Genomic DNA, 15443 nt, shown 5'->3' on the forward strand with positions numbered 1-15443 from the left:
TTGCGTCTACCGGTACACAGCGAGAAGGAGTGAGTTCAACAAAATCCATGGCTGATTTCATCAGGAAAAAGACAATTTCAACAATTAACCTGGGGTCTCAAACAACTAGCCATGTCCTTTAACCTGGAGACGGACAATTGGAGCTTTGGACTCTGACCCCGAGCTCAGCCTTGCGTTGTATTATTTATCTCTTCTGCTCTCTCTGTTTCAATGTTCTCTCCTCTGCTACTTTCCTCTCCGCCCTTGACAGGTGAAGGGGACGGTGGATCGCCTGCAGGAGAAGCTCTCCCCACTCCTTTTGGAGATAAGTTTCTCCGAGAAGATCCAGAAAGTGGTGTCAAATGTCCAGGTCCAAATTAAGGCTGAGGTACTTGTCTGTCTGCCTGTCTGTCTGCCTGAACATTTCTCATTCAGTCCGAGTTAAACTTTGTGTATGTGTGTGTGTGACGTCTGTGTGTGTGTGCGTCTGTGTGTACATGTGTGTGTGTACGTGTGCGTGTGTGTTTTAGGCAGCCCATAGTAACCAGCAGAAGATGTTGATCAGCAGACAGGTTGAAGACCTGAGGAGACTTACAGAGACAGCTGAGGTATGACTTAAGCGCTGATTCAATACCTGTAGCACTAAATCAACCTCAGTTAACAACACCTCACAGTTTGAGTCATCAAATGAATAGTATACTTGTTTGTGTATGTGTGTATGTGTGTGTGTGTGTATGTGTGTGTGTGTGTGTGTGTGTGTGTGTGTGTGTGTGTGTGTGTGTGTGTGTGTGTGTGTGTGTGTGTGTGTGTGTGTGTGTGTGTGTGTGTGTGTGTGTGTGTGTGTGTTTCTGCAGGTGTCTCAGGAGAAGGTGTTTACTAGTCTGTCTGCCCTTGGTGAAGAGCTAAAGAAACGATTCCAGTACTTGGACTGCAACAGGGTATGTCACTACCTGTGCAGAGGATGCTACTTCCTGTCCTCTTAATTGGTTTTCTGCATCTCACATCCTTCTGAGAGTTATTACTCTTTATTAATTACTCCATATTATCTATTGTCTAATCATCTGTCAGATTATGTAGTACCTCCTTATGTATACCACATGCGCGTATGCACGTTTGTGTGCGTCGGTGTGGTGAGTTTGTTTCTGTGTGTGTGTATGTGTATAAGTGTGTCTGACTGTGTGTATGTGTGCGGTGCGTGCGTTCCCATGTGTGTGTATGTCTGTGTCTGTGTGTATGTGTGCGGTGCGTGCGTTCCCATGTGTGTGTGTCTGTGTGTGTGTATGCGTGTGTGTAGGATTCCAGCATTGAGTCTCCTGCACCACAGCAGACTCTGCAGGGATCGTTTGCTGTGGCGGCCAGACCTCGTTCCAAGCTGCCCAGACCTCCGACCCGACCCACTGGAGAGCTCCCATTGGCTGCTGCTGCTGTGAGTGGAGCCTCCTCTGAGGACATCACCATGGGAGTGCTCAACAAGTAAATATTCAAATGAATGAGACTTAAATCAATTGTGCCATAATGTTAATACATTCATGGTTTTAACTTGAATATCATATTTTAGATTAAAGGGTAAGCAAATCCTTGAATTGGAACATACTTTTTTTTTCTGACTAAAAGATATGTATTTGGTTAAACAGGGAGGAGTCTGCCTGTACCTCTCTAGCTCTTTTCCATAGTGGTGGTTGCTATTGCACTTGCACCTAATAACCCCTACCTTAAAATATTTGAATCTAAGGTAGTCTTTTTCTGCTGACAGTCTCAAATTATAACTCAAATATATATCATATATTTTATACGGCATACATTTTCTATACAATACATTTTTGAACAGGGGAAAAAATATATTAAAATGTGTATATGTGTGTTTAGGTTGAGAAGGTTGCCTCAAACGAGCAAGAATGAAAAGTGGGTTCAAATGTTTGGAAGCGACCCAGACCTGGTGCAGAACACACGGTACGTACCCTCTAGAAGCTTCCAGGAGCGGACATCTATTGTTGTTTTGCAACATTGACAGAAAAGAATCCTATATCAAAGAGAGAAAACAGGCGTGAACAAATGCTTTATCTGTATCCTGTGTGTGTGTGTGTGTGTGTGTGTGTGTGTGTGTGTGTGTGTGTGTGTGTGTGCGTGTGCGTGCATGTGTACGTGTTTGCCTACCAGGTCCTTTAAGTTAACTGTCAACAGTTTTTTGAGGACGGCAAATGAGGTGCTTCTGCAGGCTGCCGAGGTAAACGTCGAGTGAACACCAACTCTCAGTCCTGAGACCCTCTGTTTGACAAAAGGCAACTCAAGGGAGACATCGGCACCTTGCCTGTTCCCTTACATTATAACCCGCCTCCTCGAACAACGGCAGCCTCCGATTGGTCCGTCGGTCAGCTGGACGCTCTGAGACTACTCTCACAGATCATCTGAAGTCTGAGAGCAGACTCAAATCTGGGTGAACAGGCCGTGTCTTTTTCTTTCGCTTCTTATATTTCGCTTCTTATCCCCGCCAGATTCTTATTTGGTGGTTATCTGTAAGCCCGTGATTGGCTGTTAACAGCCAACACAAACTCGTCAGCAGTGGTTAACTGTTAAAAAGTGTCTGTCTTTAAAGCTTTCAAACCAACACTGTATGTAGCCAATGTACAAATACACTCATGGGAAGCTTCATCCAGTCCACAAAGGAGACCTCTAGAGCATCTCCATAAGAGATGAGACAAGAGACAAGGCCGTTTTTGGTCTGCTATAACATAGAAAGACTGCTGGGCCAGCAATTGGTCTTAGACCCACCAGGGAGATTGAATCCAATACCTTGTAGAAGGAAATAATAATTTCTGGACATGTCAAGGGCATAGAGGGAGTCATCAGACTTTTTTTTTTTAAGTTTTTTAAGTAAGTTATGCTGTAATTAGATACAACATAGATACAATAGTTCAAATGTAACATTATAGCCCCTCCCATTTATTGAATCCTGTCATCAATCCCCAATCTGCACTACTCCGCAATTCTACCTCCAAACCTCCATCCAATTAGATCAGGGGTTTATTAACACTATTTTTGCTGGCGTTGTATAATGACACAGAAAAACTTTGGGATTGAAAACAGTAGAAATTAAACTTCTATCAAGTGTTGGAAATTTTAATTAATATGTTTTAATATTTTGCAAAGAATATACACACATTGTATAATGCATAAATATATATGCTTGAATGCTCGTGAAGGACTTGTACAGGAAGAAGGAATTTGACCAATGGGCTGAAAGGTTTATCAAGAGGCTGCTTGGATACCAGGAACAGGCCAAGCAGTTTAATACCACAAGTATACAAGGTAAACTAACACACACACACACACACAGACACACACACACACACACAGACACACACACACACACACACACACACTCACACACACACGGACACACACAAACAAACACACGCATACACGGACATGCACCCACACACAGTGGCGATCTTAGCCCTTTGGGGGCTCCAGGCGAACCTACTGATAGCTGCTTCCAGCTATCAGTATTTTTCCTGTGCTCTTCAGACCTTTCATGGTTGATTAGATGCATTGCAAGGTTATTCCAGTGTTTAAATCCTTCCTCACTCAGTTGTTTTTGTTTTCCAAAAAGGCAACAACAAAAGCAAAAAACACGGTCTGCACTTTCACTAGACTAACCAAGACCTGTTCACCCTCTCATCATTTTCCCTTACTATGTAATAGTATGCTTTTGTGAATCTGCGGCCCTTGGGCCAGAGTGCTTAGTCATCCACTAGAATATGTGTGCGCCTGCCCAAGACACAGCAGCTTGGGCCAGAGTGCTGGGTCATCCACAAGAATATGTGTCTTGCAGTCATTGGTATCGTTATTGTCATCAATTTCAATAACCGAAGTGGAAGAAGGAGAATGAGCAAAATTCACTACCAGTTGTGCATCATCTCCGTCAGTTTGTTGACACACGTCATTAGCATCGCTGCTGGCTGAGCCAGAGTCACTTGGAATGAAAGGAGCAGTAACGTGACAGCAAACGACGTTGAGGGCTGCTCTTGAGCCGCCGACGGTCCCGCTAACACTGCGGTGGCTGTAAAAAAGCTGGATAGCTTTGGCAGCTTTGAAAGCAAGTCCTGCCTTTGGTCTTTCTTCTTATTTTTATCTGACCCGCTTTCGTAAGATCGCTTCATATTTCACTCGATTTATGTCTCACTCGATTTCTCTCTCTCTCTCTTACCGCTTACTGTTTTGAATTTGACATCATTTCTGCATACGCGTGATGAGCGTGATGCGCGTAACATGGAATAATCCATGTAGTGCAGACTGAAGGGGGGTGCACACGGAAAGATCGTCAAAATATGAGTAATTAGACATCCCGATGCTACTATTGTGAAGAGATTTTTATAAAAATAATAAAAATGGGGACAAAATATATGCATTGGGGCATTTTGGGGGCCTCAAAAACCTTCTATGGGGCCTGGGGCTCCAGGCAAATGCCTGGTTTGCCTAATAGTACGGCCCGCCCCTGCCCACACACACACACACACACACACACACACACACACACACACACACACACACACAGCACTGTTTTCCCTTTAAAGGGGACTTATTATACCACCAGGTGTGAGTGTGATTAGCCTTACAAGCCGTTTCGAAAATCTGCCTAATATGACATCACTAGTGGGTGTGTCCACCTAGATCTGTGCTGGATAGATCTATCTACCAGCCTACCCAGTGGACTGAAGTAAACATTGCTCATCTATCCAGTACAGATCTAGGTGGACACACCCACTAGTGATGTCATATTAGGCAGATTTTCGAAACGGCTTGTAAGTCTAATCACACTCACACCTGGTGGTGTAATAAGTCCCCTTTAACTCAAAGAGAGTGGGTGTGTATCATACAGAGTTTGGTCAGCAGCTGTGTGAGCTAGAGGAGGTGGTCCGCACGTTGGCACCGGTGATGCTTGGTTACCATGGGAAACGGCAGGAGGAGGAGCTGATGAAGGCAGTGGAAGAGTTCAGGATCAGGATGGAGGAGACGGCGAGCGCCACCAATCACACCCAGGTCTGTGCGTGTGCGTGTGTGTGTGTGAGAGAGAGTGTGTGTATGTGTGTGCGAGAGAGTGGTGTGTGTGTGAGTGTGTTTGTGTGCGCACGCAGGCAGCTCTTTGTATCCATGATGAGGATTTGTTAGTGTGTAATTTTGTGTATTGCATGGCATCCTTTGTTTTGCGTTTCTTCTCTTTATATCCTGAATTATCTTGGGTATTTATGTGGACTTAAATAAAGTAATACAATGTGTGTGCAGAGGAAGCATTCCAGCCAGCTGAAAGTGCGCCTGGGACATCCAGCATGTAAAGAGGAGCTAGATGCCCTGAGGAGGAGAGAGGAGGACAGACAGAGCCAGTACCGCAGCAGAATCAACAGGATTTATGAAGAACTACAGGTGTGTATTCCACTCCTCTAGCTAGTATGAAGAACTACAGGTGTGTAGTCCACTCCTCTAGCTAGTATGAAGAACTACAGGTGTGTAGTCCACTCCTCTAGCTAGTATGAAGAACTACAGGTGTGTAGTCCACTCCTCTAGCTAGTATGAAGAACTACAGATGTGTAGTCCACTCCTCTAGCTAGTATAAAGAACCACAGATGTGTAGTCAGTTCCTCTAGCCCAATTCGGAAAGCCAAATCTCCTAACCTTTATGCCACCTTTCCATAACCTTTGTGGAAAACTTCATCGGATCAAGGCGAGATGAAAAGGTGCTTCCTTTCAAATATATAGGAAAAGACAGCCCTGTTTAAAATGAAATTAAACTCCACTTTTCTAACAGACGTCATTACGCGACGGCGAGTATTGCTGACCTCTAGCATCTCTAGTGTGAAACTATTATCTGAAGTTGGACTACAACAAGCGCTCTTTCGATCCATGCATTCTTGTCGTATTGATTTCAATCAGGTTGTCACCAACAGTGAGAATCACTTAGGTCGGACTTGGCCTACAGGAATATTTTAGGCCACTTGAATCCCAATTCACATGTGAAAAAAAGAGGATAAACTTATGTGGATTTTGAAATAAACTGCCCCGCGCAATCTTTCTTAAATGTGAAGTTGGCATTTTCTTTCTTTTCTTCTCTTCTTCTTTCCGCGTCTCTCATGCGTCTACGCGCAGAGTCTGTAAACTTCGTCGGTGGCCTGTTGCTTTAAATATTGCCGCCGTAAAGGATTTATGGGTTACAAACATCTCCTTTACTTTCGTAAAAGTTGGTCAAGAGTAACCCATGCTAAAAGTGGGTTAAAGGTTGCATCGAGGCACCTTTCCTCTCGTAAGGAAAGGAGATTTCCTAAGCAAGAAACAGAATCCGTAGAGGCCCCACGTGTGTAGTCAGTTCCTTTAGCTAGTATGAAGAACTACAGGTGTGTAGTCCAATCCTCAAGCTAGTATGAAGAACTACAGGTTTGTAGTCCACTCCTCTAGCTAGTATGAAGAACTACAGATGTGTAGTCCACTCCTCTAGCTAGTATGAAGAACTACAGGTGTGTAGTCCACTCTTCTAGGTACTATGAAGCTAGTATGAAGAAATTGGCTTGCCACATACATTTGAATTTTTTTTTCACCTGCAGTACTCTACAAATATTTATCTATATACATTGAAGTATAGTAGTTAGGCCAGTTGAAGTCGTTCTGCCTCACGACAAACATTTAACCCACCTAGGTGAATCACATTGTGCAACAGCAGAACGTGATAACCTCCACTACAAACAAATAACCTCAGCCACCACACTGTCCTCTAGGAGTGGATGCAGGCCAGACAGGAGGACGTCACAGCATCCCTGTTGTCCCTGACAGAGAGTTTAGTTTGCCAAGTGGACAACCTCCTTACATTGGAGCTTTCAGAACAGCTCCCTACTCCAGGTAACCCCTCTTTGACCCCTCTTCAGATAAAGACATGTACTGCAGGATTGAACGTCCTATCATCTTTATCATTAACATGTTGTGTCTGTTTTTTCTGTCACCACAGACACTGAAGCTGGAAAGGATTTGCTAATGCCCAACAGCGTCCAGACAGCCAACAGGTAACCTTAAAGCTCGGAGGTGAAACCACCAAAGATGCAGGATGGACAAGATGACCGTCAATGGGCGATGTTATTCAAACTCAATCCCACTCAAATTATATGCTGGTATATCACTACCATAGACCATTCAAACCAAAGAATGAAGAAACTAAATTAAGGTTCGCCCCGTTATGTAGCACCCTAAGGAATACAACCTGCACAGCTCAGAAGGGTTTTTCGATCACATTAACGACAGATACCTTCCATCGAAATAACTTTGGCCTTTTCAAATGGTGTCCAAGGAGAAGCCATGACCGCGGATGGATCGCTCATTGGTGTCAACAAACTTAGGGAAAATAACTTAAAAGGGCTGATATTATGCCAGCAGGTGTGAGTGTGATTAGCCACTTGTAATGTCACAAAAACACAGGAAAAGGCAGATTTTCATCGGCTTATAAACCCACTCACACCTGGTGGCATAATATCACGCCTTTAAAAAACAACTATATCCACGAATATCCTCCGTTATTTTCCTTTGTGCGTGGGGAGCTTTTATTATGTTGTGGTGTTTGTTTTGTTTATTTGTTGCGCGTTTTATGTCTGCCAGGATTGGGGCAGGACTTCCTATCTCACAGTCCCTTGTTGAAGATACGACAGCATCCACGGTAACCATGGCTACCGAAGACAAAACCCTTATGACCATGGCCAATGCAACGTCCGCTGTAACCATGGAAACAAGCTCATCTAGTCAAACAACTATAGAACCCTGTGTTGATGCCACGGCAACAGCTGGTTCTGTCAGCAGCCCGATACACCAGGAAATCCTCCTACACAGAGACAGAGCTTTGAAGGTAATCATGATAGTTACACTATTATCTTATACATGTATGTAGCTTGTAGTACACTTCCAAACAGATATCAAAATACACCCATGTACAGGACATATTCATATTCAGGAAGTATATTAATATTTGCCTACAACGCAAAACAGTGCATATAAGTAGTTTGTACGGTGTGTGCTCACATTGGAAAATAAGGTGTGTCTTTGTCTTTGTGCGTATTCTTTTGTATGTGCGTGTGTGTGTAAAGCGCTATGAGGACGTCTCCAAGGCAGAGTCAGAGCGCTTCAGGATGGACAGAGAGCGACTGCTGATCCAGCTGCAGAGATGGACTCACCATTGGCAGCAACAGATAAACACTTTGAGCACGCTCAAAACAGAGTAGACAGCGTCAGTCCCAGAGCTGATTTATTAAGGGTTCAATAAAAATACTTATACTATAATTGTACAAAAAGGAGAGGTCTATTCAACAGTTGTATCTCCCTCTATCCCGTTGTCAAATATAAATAGTAAAATATATAGTATAGTGCTGACTTTTGTTTAGCCTGATTTAGTCCATCCTGCCATCCTAATAATCACAGCGTGGTTCCAGCACTGGTTTTGGAAGTTCAAGTGTGTCAATATTTCCCCCCCATCGCATTCTTTGACTTTTTAGTGCTTCAATCACTTTGAAGGGCTATGGTAGAGTACTATGGCCAGGGAGATTTCGTGACACTGGGTGCAGATAATGCATCAACTCAAACACACGGAATCAAACCCATTTGCAAACTGAACAGCATGACAGAAATTACTTGGCCTTCTGAGAAGCTGCGTTCATTTGGCCTCTTCGTCTACATTACAAACTTCTATCACAAAGAAATTGTTATCAAACATAGCACATGGGGGGATTAATATTTCACAAGAAAATGCTTAACCAAGGCCTTTAGATCAATGTTATATAAAAGTGTCATTGCATTAATTATGCTATCTGCAGTATTCAATATCTGTGATATACTATTTAGAATTCATGACAATAAAAAAATACAGTATAAGAAAAATTAAATATCTAGCTATTTAGATGCTCTGTCTTATATTTAGCATTTCAAATTGTTTAAAAGGCAAATTATGATCTGGCTTTCAAGAAGAAATAAATAGTCTCAGCTGATGATATTTTTAGAGCCAAGGAACAGAAAAAAGGACAATTAGAGATGATCAGACCAGACGAGTAGATGTGAGAAGGCTTGAGTGGATATGGCCAGATGGCACTAGTGCAGTCTTTCCACATAAATGTAAAATAAATGTAAGATAAAAAAAAAGTTTACTTTTTCTTTTCTTAATGTTGATTGTTCGAATCGATTGACTGTTTGCTAAAAATAGCTGCCCTTAAACACACGCCTCCCTGTTTGGCATGAGCATTTAAAACAAGAAGCATGTTTTTGAAAGGGGCTGTACTATTTTTTATATTGGTCGCGATGGTTTGTTATTAAAAAAATTAGAAACCATCCCCAGAAAAAAGTTTGGGAAACACTGCACTAGTGGATGTCAGAGGTGTGCGTTGAGATCTTGTCGATTGACTGCAGCAGCTGTGACACTAAATGCAGATTCTCTGCTTCTCCCAACAGCTGTCTTCACAGACACAAACAGACAGACAGACGGACGGACGGACAGACAGACAGACAAGAGTTAGATAGTGGCATCTAGCAACAATATTCTGAATATAGGCCTGCAAGTGTTTAGGAGGTAGAGCAGTAGAATAGGAGGGTGCGTGAGGTTAGGATGTAGGATGGTAGAGTGCTAGTGGTTAGGATGGCAGGGTGTTAGTGGTTAGGAGGTAGGATGGTAGAGTGTTAGTGGTTAAGATGGCAGGGTGTTAGTGGTTAGGATGGTAGAGTGTTAGTGGTTAGGATGGCAGGGTGTTAGTGGTTAGGAGGTAGGATGGTAGAGTGTTAGTGGTTAGGATGGCAGGGTGTTAGTGGTTAGGAGGTAGGATGGTAGAGTGCTAGTGGTTAGGATGGCAGGGTGTTTGTGGTTAGGAGGTAGGATGGTAGAGTGCTAGTGGTTAGGATGTTAGGGTGTTAGTGGTTAGGATGGTAGAGTGTTAGTGGTTAGGATGGTAGGGTGTTAGTGGTTAGGAGGTAGGAAGTAGGGTGTTAGTGTTTGGGATGTAGGATGGTAGGGGGTGAGGAGGTAGGATCGTAGGGTGTTAGTGGTTAGGAGATAGGATGGTAGCGTATTAGTGTTTAGGATAGTAGGGTCCTGGGAGGTAGGGTGTTAGGGGTTAGGAGGTAGGATGGTAGGGGTTAGGAGGTAGGATGGTAGGGTGTTAGGAGGTAGGATGGTAGGGTGTTAGTGGTTAGGTGGTAGGATGGTAGGGTGTTAGGGGTGAGGAGGTAGGATGGTAGGGTGTTAGTGGTTAGGAGGTAGGATGGTAGGGTGTTAGTGGTTAGGTGGTAGGGTGTTAGTGTTTAGGAGGTAGGATGGTAGGGTGTTAGTGTTTAGGATAGTAGGGTCATGGGAGGTAGGGTGTTAGGGGTTAGGAGGTAGGATGGTAGGGTGTTAGGGGTTAGGAGGTAGGATGGTAGGGTGTTAGTGGTTAGGTGGTAGGGTGTTAGTGGTTAGGAGATAGGATGGTAGCGTATTAGTGTTTAGGATAGTAGGGTCCTGGGAGGTAGGGTGTTAGGGGTTAGGAGGTAGGATGGTAGGGGTTAGGAGGTAGGATGGTAGAGTGCTAGTGGTTAGGATGGCAGGGTGTTTGTGGTTAGGAGGTAGGATGGTAGAGTGCTAGTGGTTAGGATGTTAGGGTGTTAGTGGTTAGGATGGTAGAGTGTTAGTGGTTAGGATGGTAGGGTGTTAGTGGTTAGGAGGTAGGAAGTAGGGTGTTAGTGTTTGGGATGTAGGATGGTAGGGGGTGAGGAGGTAGGATCGTAGGGTGTTAGTGGTTAGGAGATAGGATGGTAGCGTATTAGTGTTTAGGATAGTAGGGTCCTGGAGGTAGGGTGTTAGGGGTTAGGAGGTAGGATGGTAGGGGTTAGGAGGTAGGATGGTAGGGTGTTAGGAGGTAGGATGGTAGGGTGTTAGTGGTTAGGTGGTAGGGTGTTAGGGGTGAGGAGGTAGGATGGTAGGGTGTTAGTGGTTAGGAGGTAGGATGGTAGGGTGTTAGTGGTTAGGTGGTAGGGTGTTAGTGTTTAGGAGGTAGGATGGTAGGGTGTTAGTGTTTAGGATAGTAGGGTCATGGGAGGTAGGGTGTTAGGGGTTAGGAGGTAGGATGGTAGGGTGTTAGGGGTTAGGAGGTAGGATGGTAGGGTGTTAGTGGTTAGGTGGTAGGGTGTTAGTGTTTAGGAGGTAGGGTGTTGGTGCTGAGGATAGTAGGGTCCTGGGAGGTAGGGTGTTAGGGGTTAGGAGGTAGGATGGTAGGGGTTAGGAGGTAGGATGGTAGGGTGTTAGTGGTTAGGAGGTAGGATGGTAGGGTGTTAGTGTTGAGGATAGTAGGGTCCTGGGAGGTAGGGTGTTAGGGGTTAGGAGGTAGGATGGTAGGGGATAGGAGGTAGGATGGTCGGGTGTTAGTGGTAAGGAGGTAGGGTGTTAGGGGTGAGGAGGTAGGATGGTAGGGTGTTAGGGGTGAGGAGGTAGGATGGTAGGGTGTTAGTGGTAAGGAGGTAGGATGGTAGGGTGTTAGGGGTTAGGAGGTAGGATGGTAGGGTGTTAGTGGTTAGGTGGTAGGGTGTTAGTGTTTAGGAGGTAGGGTGTTGGTGCTGAGGATAGTAGGGTCCTGGGAGGTAGGGTGTTAGGGGTTAGGAGGTAGGATGGTAGGGGTTAGGAGGTAGGATGGTAGGGTGTTAGTGGTTAGGAGGTAGGATGGTAGGGTGTTAGTGTTGAGGATAGTAGGGTCCTGGGAGGTAGGGTGTTAGGGGTTAGGAGGTAGGATGGTAGGGGATAGGAGGTAGGATGGTCGGGTGTTAGTGGTAAGGAGGTAGGGTGTTAGGGGTGAGGAGGTAGGATGGTAGGGTGTTAGGGGTGAGGAGGTAGGATGGTAGGGTGTTAGTGGTAAGGAGGTAGGGTGTTAGGGGTGAGGAGGTAGGATGGTAGGGTGTTAGGGGTGAGGAGGTAGGATGGTAGGGTGTTAGGGGTGAGGAGGTAGGATGGTAGGGTGTTAGGGGTGAGGAGGTAGGGTGTTGGTGCTGAGGATAGTAGGGTCCTGGGAGGCAGGGTTGGGTTTTATACTGACTTGATAGAAGAGCGAGCTTGGGTGGCAGTCTTGCCGAGGTAATCTGCAGCCGTCCGAGCATTTTGTTTCATGGTTTTCATGGTTTCAAGCTGCTCTGCTAGAAGGCGTTCATTTTCTAATTTAATGATCTCCATGTGACCCTACACACACACACACACACACACACACACACACACACACACACACACACACACACACACACACACACACACACACACACACACACACACACACACACACACACACACAATGATTTCACTAGTACTTCTGACTGTGTTGTTGTCACTGTGCTTTAGACCACACACAACTGGGAAAGTGTACCTGGAGCTGCTGCAGCTCCTGCTTTAGTTTGGAAACGCCGCTCTCTGCCTTCACAGCTCGCTTCTGAAACACAGATATTCACACACACGTAGACGTATAACCACCCTCTCCTGGGTCTGGTTGGTAGGAATAAAGGCTCTGGTCTAGAGAGTATGCATCTATACGGTGAGGTCTAGACCGGTTCCCAACCGGGGGTAAGGGAGCAGGTTCCCGGGGGTTCTTGGTAAAGATTAGAATTTACGACTCAAGGCCCATACAAGAACTCCAAAGGGTTTGCGGCTGACCGAAATTATGTTATATCAGAACCAAACCATAACCTAATCATCAAAATAAGCCATACCATGGGGACTTAGGTACCACATGTACCAATATCACAGTAATGATGGGCAATACCAAATACACGTTTTTAGAACACATTATTTGGAAAATAGTTTTTTGAGGGCACAGCTTGGTTCTCTAGAGCCTCGACATGGCTCATCCAGGGGTGGTCCAGGGGAGGTCAGGGGTCAGGACCTAGGGTCATGAGCTAGAGGTCAGGGGTCAGGAGCTGGAGGTCAGGGGTAAGGGCCTAGGGTCATGAGCTGGAGGTCAGGGGTCAGGACCTACGGTCATGAGCTAGAGGTCAGGGGTCAGGACCTAGGATCATGAGTTGGAGGTCAGAGGTGGGGGTCAGAGATCAGGGTTGGGGGTCAGGACCTACGGTCATGAGCTGGAGGTTCTGCTCCACCGAGTGGACCATGCTCTCCAGGGCCTGCGCCTCCTTCTCCTCCTCGTGCCCTCGGCGGATTAGCTCCTCCGACAGCTGCTGGATCCTGGGGGATGAGAAGAGATGCATGCTGGGTCAATTATGGCCAGACTTCCTGTGTAGGCAGGAGGGGGCGGAGCTCACCTTTCTTTATAGGCGCTGGACGACTTGTGGAGATCGCTGACGCTCCTCCTCAGAACCATGTTCTCTTCTTGGAGCTGCACACACACACACACACACACACACACACACACACACACACACACACACACACACACACACACACACACACACACACACACACACACACACTTCATTTGTCATGCGTCACGCGTCATTTGTGTGTGTGGGTGTGTGCCAGCGTGTGTGTCATAACCTGCTGCATTGAACTCTTTCTGCTGAGAGAGTTTGGCGTCTCCAATATGGTAGTTTCATCATCTCCTTCATAATCTTCCCCTCCTCTTCCTCCAGTCCTGCTGAGATGCGATACAAAACATCTTTTGCAACGTCTGAGAGGAGATGTCGGCTGTGTGTGTAAAATCTGATCTGAAACACAAAATATCAGTTGTTCTCTTGCCTACCTTATCTCCTTAGCTTCTTCTTCTTCTTCTTCTTCTACTTCTTGGTCTTCGTCTGGAAGCCAGAGAGAGGAGCTCCTGTTCCCCTCTTCCTCTTCCTCAGCAGCAGCAGCAGCAGCCAGTCCAGACTCTGCCCCTCCCTCCTCATCCTCCTCCAGAGAGAGAGACGTAGAGAGATAGAGAGGGTGTGAGAGAGAGACAGAGAGACGGAGAAGAGAGAGAGGGGGAGAAAGACAGAGACGTAGAGAGATAGAGAGGGGGGAGAGAGAGAGAGACAGAGAGGGGGCGAAAGAGGAGGAGGGGGAGAGAGGAGGAGAGAGACAGGGGGGGGGGGGGGAGAGGGGGAGAGGAGGAGAGAGACAGAGAGGAGGTGAGAGACCGAAGGAGAAAGATCAAGACGTGTCAAGCAGCATTCTATAGAATATCAACTGGTTTAAGGGAGCAGGGGGAAGCAAACTTCTGAATGGAGGGAAACCTAATCCCAGTTTTTCCCACCGAGAAATGTAGTAATCAGGAAAGCATAAAGCACTTGTTATGCGTTTGTCTTTTGTTTTTGAGCAGAGAGGAAGGTCGAACAAGCCAGTGAGTGAGACGGATAGAATGATGTCATCTTCACTAACTACCTGGGCCCTCAGCACACTGCGAAGGGGCTCCCAGAAGAAACTGCTTTCCATCGCCGGGGCAAAGGTTGGCGTTCTGCTCTGGCTGCTGGTGGTGTCATGCACCTGAATAGACACACATAATCATAATCAACCTATTAAAACCCATGCACGTCATACATACAATCACTTATCTAGTGAGTGATTTTTCTTAGAAACGACCAGCCATATTCAACGGTCAGGGTAAGATAACCTTACTTATTTGGACATCTACTAGAAGAGCCAAGCATTAGACAATAAAAAGATTGGTCAAGATGCATACATTAATGTTAATATGTGCCTCAGAAAGACAAATTGTAAGCAATAAACAAATTCCACAAGTCATTACTATTTAAAGTATTAAAATAATGAACATGCAGTCAAGATATGCTGGTGTTTGCATAGTTTCACTGTAGGATTGCATTGCTTTGTCTTTGCAGCTGTAAGTCAGTGTGCCCGGCCGATCGGGCCATCGGACTACCTTCCTCCTGTAGGAGCCGCTCGTCTCCTCGGAGCCCGGCCCGGGTCCATGGTGGCGGACGAACTCTCTGAAAGAGAAGGGGTTGAGCTCAGCCTCCTGGACCTCGTCGTCCCCTGTAACACAGCACGATATGTATTAACACAGTAACACATATTGCAGTATTGCAAGGACAACTTCCATTGTGTAAATTAAATTCCTTCCTTTTCACTTGATTGCATTTCTATATTATTTATACATCCTCTCTGATTGTACCCGCAGTAGTGAGGTACGTACCATCTACGATGAGGAGGGTTTTGGCGGAGCTCTTGTTTTTGGACATAATTCTGTACAGTGAGACACCCTCAGACCAGCAGTCTGAAGTCTGAAGACCAGCAGTCTGAAGTCTGAAAACTAGCAGTGTGAAGACCAGCAGGGAGCTCAGAGATCCCGCGTCATCGCCGAGCAGCACTTCACTGACCAGCAGAGGAAGTCCGCACGGTTTCTTCTCAAGCCTTAAAACCGAAGCCGCCAATCCTTTCTAAAAACAAGGATATCCAGATGTTTAGCTGAAAGGGGGTACGATAACACGGAAAGGGATCTATCAACAGGAAGGACACGTGTTCAATTGTCAACTGCTCATTGGCTACCGTATGG

General features: G+C 45.6%; 2 protein-coding genes across 5 annotated transcripts in view; one reads left to right on the plus strand and one right to left on the minus strand.

Moving 5' to 3' along the window:
- Positions 1 to 8895, plus strand: part of ccdc180 (coiled-coil domain containing 180) — a 21342-nt gene extending 12447 nt beyond the window's left edge. The window contains exons 23-35 of the mRNA XM_030359059.1: positions 251 to 367; positions 510 to 587; positions 834 to 917; positions 1274 to 1452; positions 1846 to 1929; positions 2137 to 2203; positions 3180 to 3285; positions 4859 to 5019; positions 5263 to 5400; positions 6744 to 6864; positions 6971 to 7025; positions 7612 to 7855; positions 8094 to 8895. Coding sequence (XP_030214919.1) covers positions 251 to 367; positions 510 to 587; positions 834 to 917; positions 1274 to 1452; positions 1846 to 1929; positions 2137 to 2203; positions 3180 to 3285; positions 4859 to 5019; positions 5263 to 5400; positions 6744 to 6864; positions 6971 to 7025; positions 7612 to 7855; positions 8094 to 8228 — 1569 coding nt within the window. The 3' untranslated portion in view covers positions 8229 to 8895. The remainder of the gene's footprint in view (positions 1 to 250; positions 368 to 509; positions 588 to 833; positions 918 to 1273; positions 1453 to 1845; positions 1930 to 2136; positions 2204 to 3179; positions 3286 to 4858; positions 5020 to 5262; positions 5401 to 6743; positions 6865 to 6970; positions 7026 to 7611; positions 7856 to 8093) is intronic.
- entr1 (endosome associated trafficking regulator 1) lies at positions 8235 to 15403 on the minus strand. 4 transcript variants are annotated; one of them, XM_030359071.1, is made up of 10 exons: positions 15084 to 15403; positions 14811 to 14923; positions 14315 to 14416; positions 13695 to 13840; positions 13490 to 13586; positions 13258 to 13331; positions 13069 to 13180; positions 12369 to 12431; positions 12048 to 12187; positions 8235 to 9448 (listed from the first exon to the last, which is right to left on the minus strand). In XM_030359071.1, exons 1-10 carry the CDS (start codon positions 15127 to 15129, stop codon positions 9355 to 9357), a joined length of 987 nt encoding a protein of 328 aa, XP_030214931.1. In that variant the 5' UTR covers positions 15130 to 15403; the 3' UTR covers positions 8235 to 9354. The 4 variants fall into 4 exon arrangements, with proteins under 4 accessions (XP_030214931.1, XP_030214929.1, XP_030214930.1 ...); XM_030359069.1 differs by having other exon boundaries at positions 13490 to 13589; XM_030359070.1 differs by having other exon boundaries at positions 13695 to 13843.
- Positions 15404 to 15443: the final 40 nt, after the last annotated feature.

The sequence above is a fragment of the Gadus morhua genome, chromosome 6 (assembly GCF_902167405.1).
Source record: "Gadus morhua chromosome 6, gadMor3.0, whole genome shotgun sequence".
NCBI lineage: Eukaryota > Metazoa > Chordata > Actinopteri > Gadiformes > Gadidae > Gadus > Gadus morhua.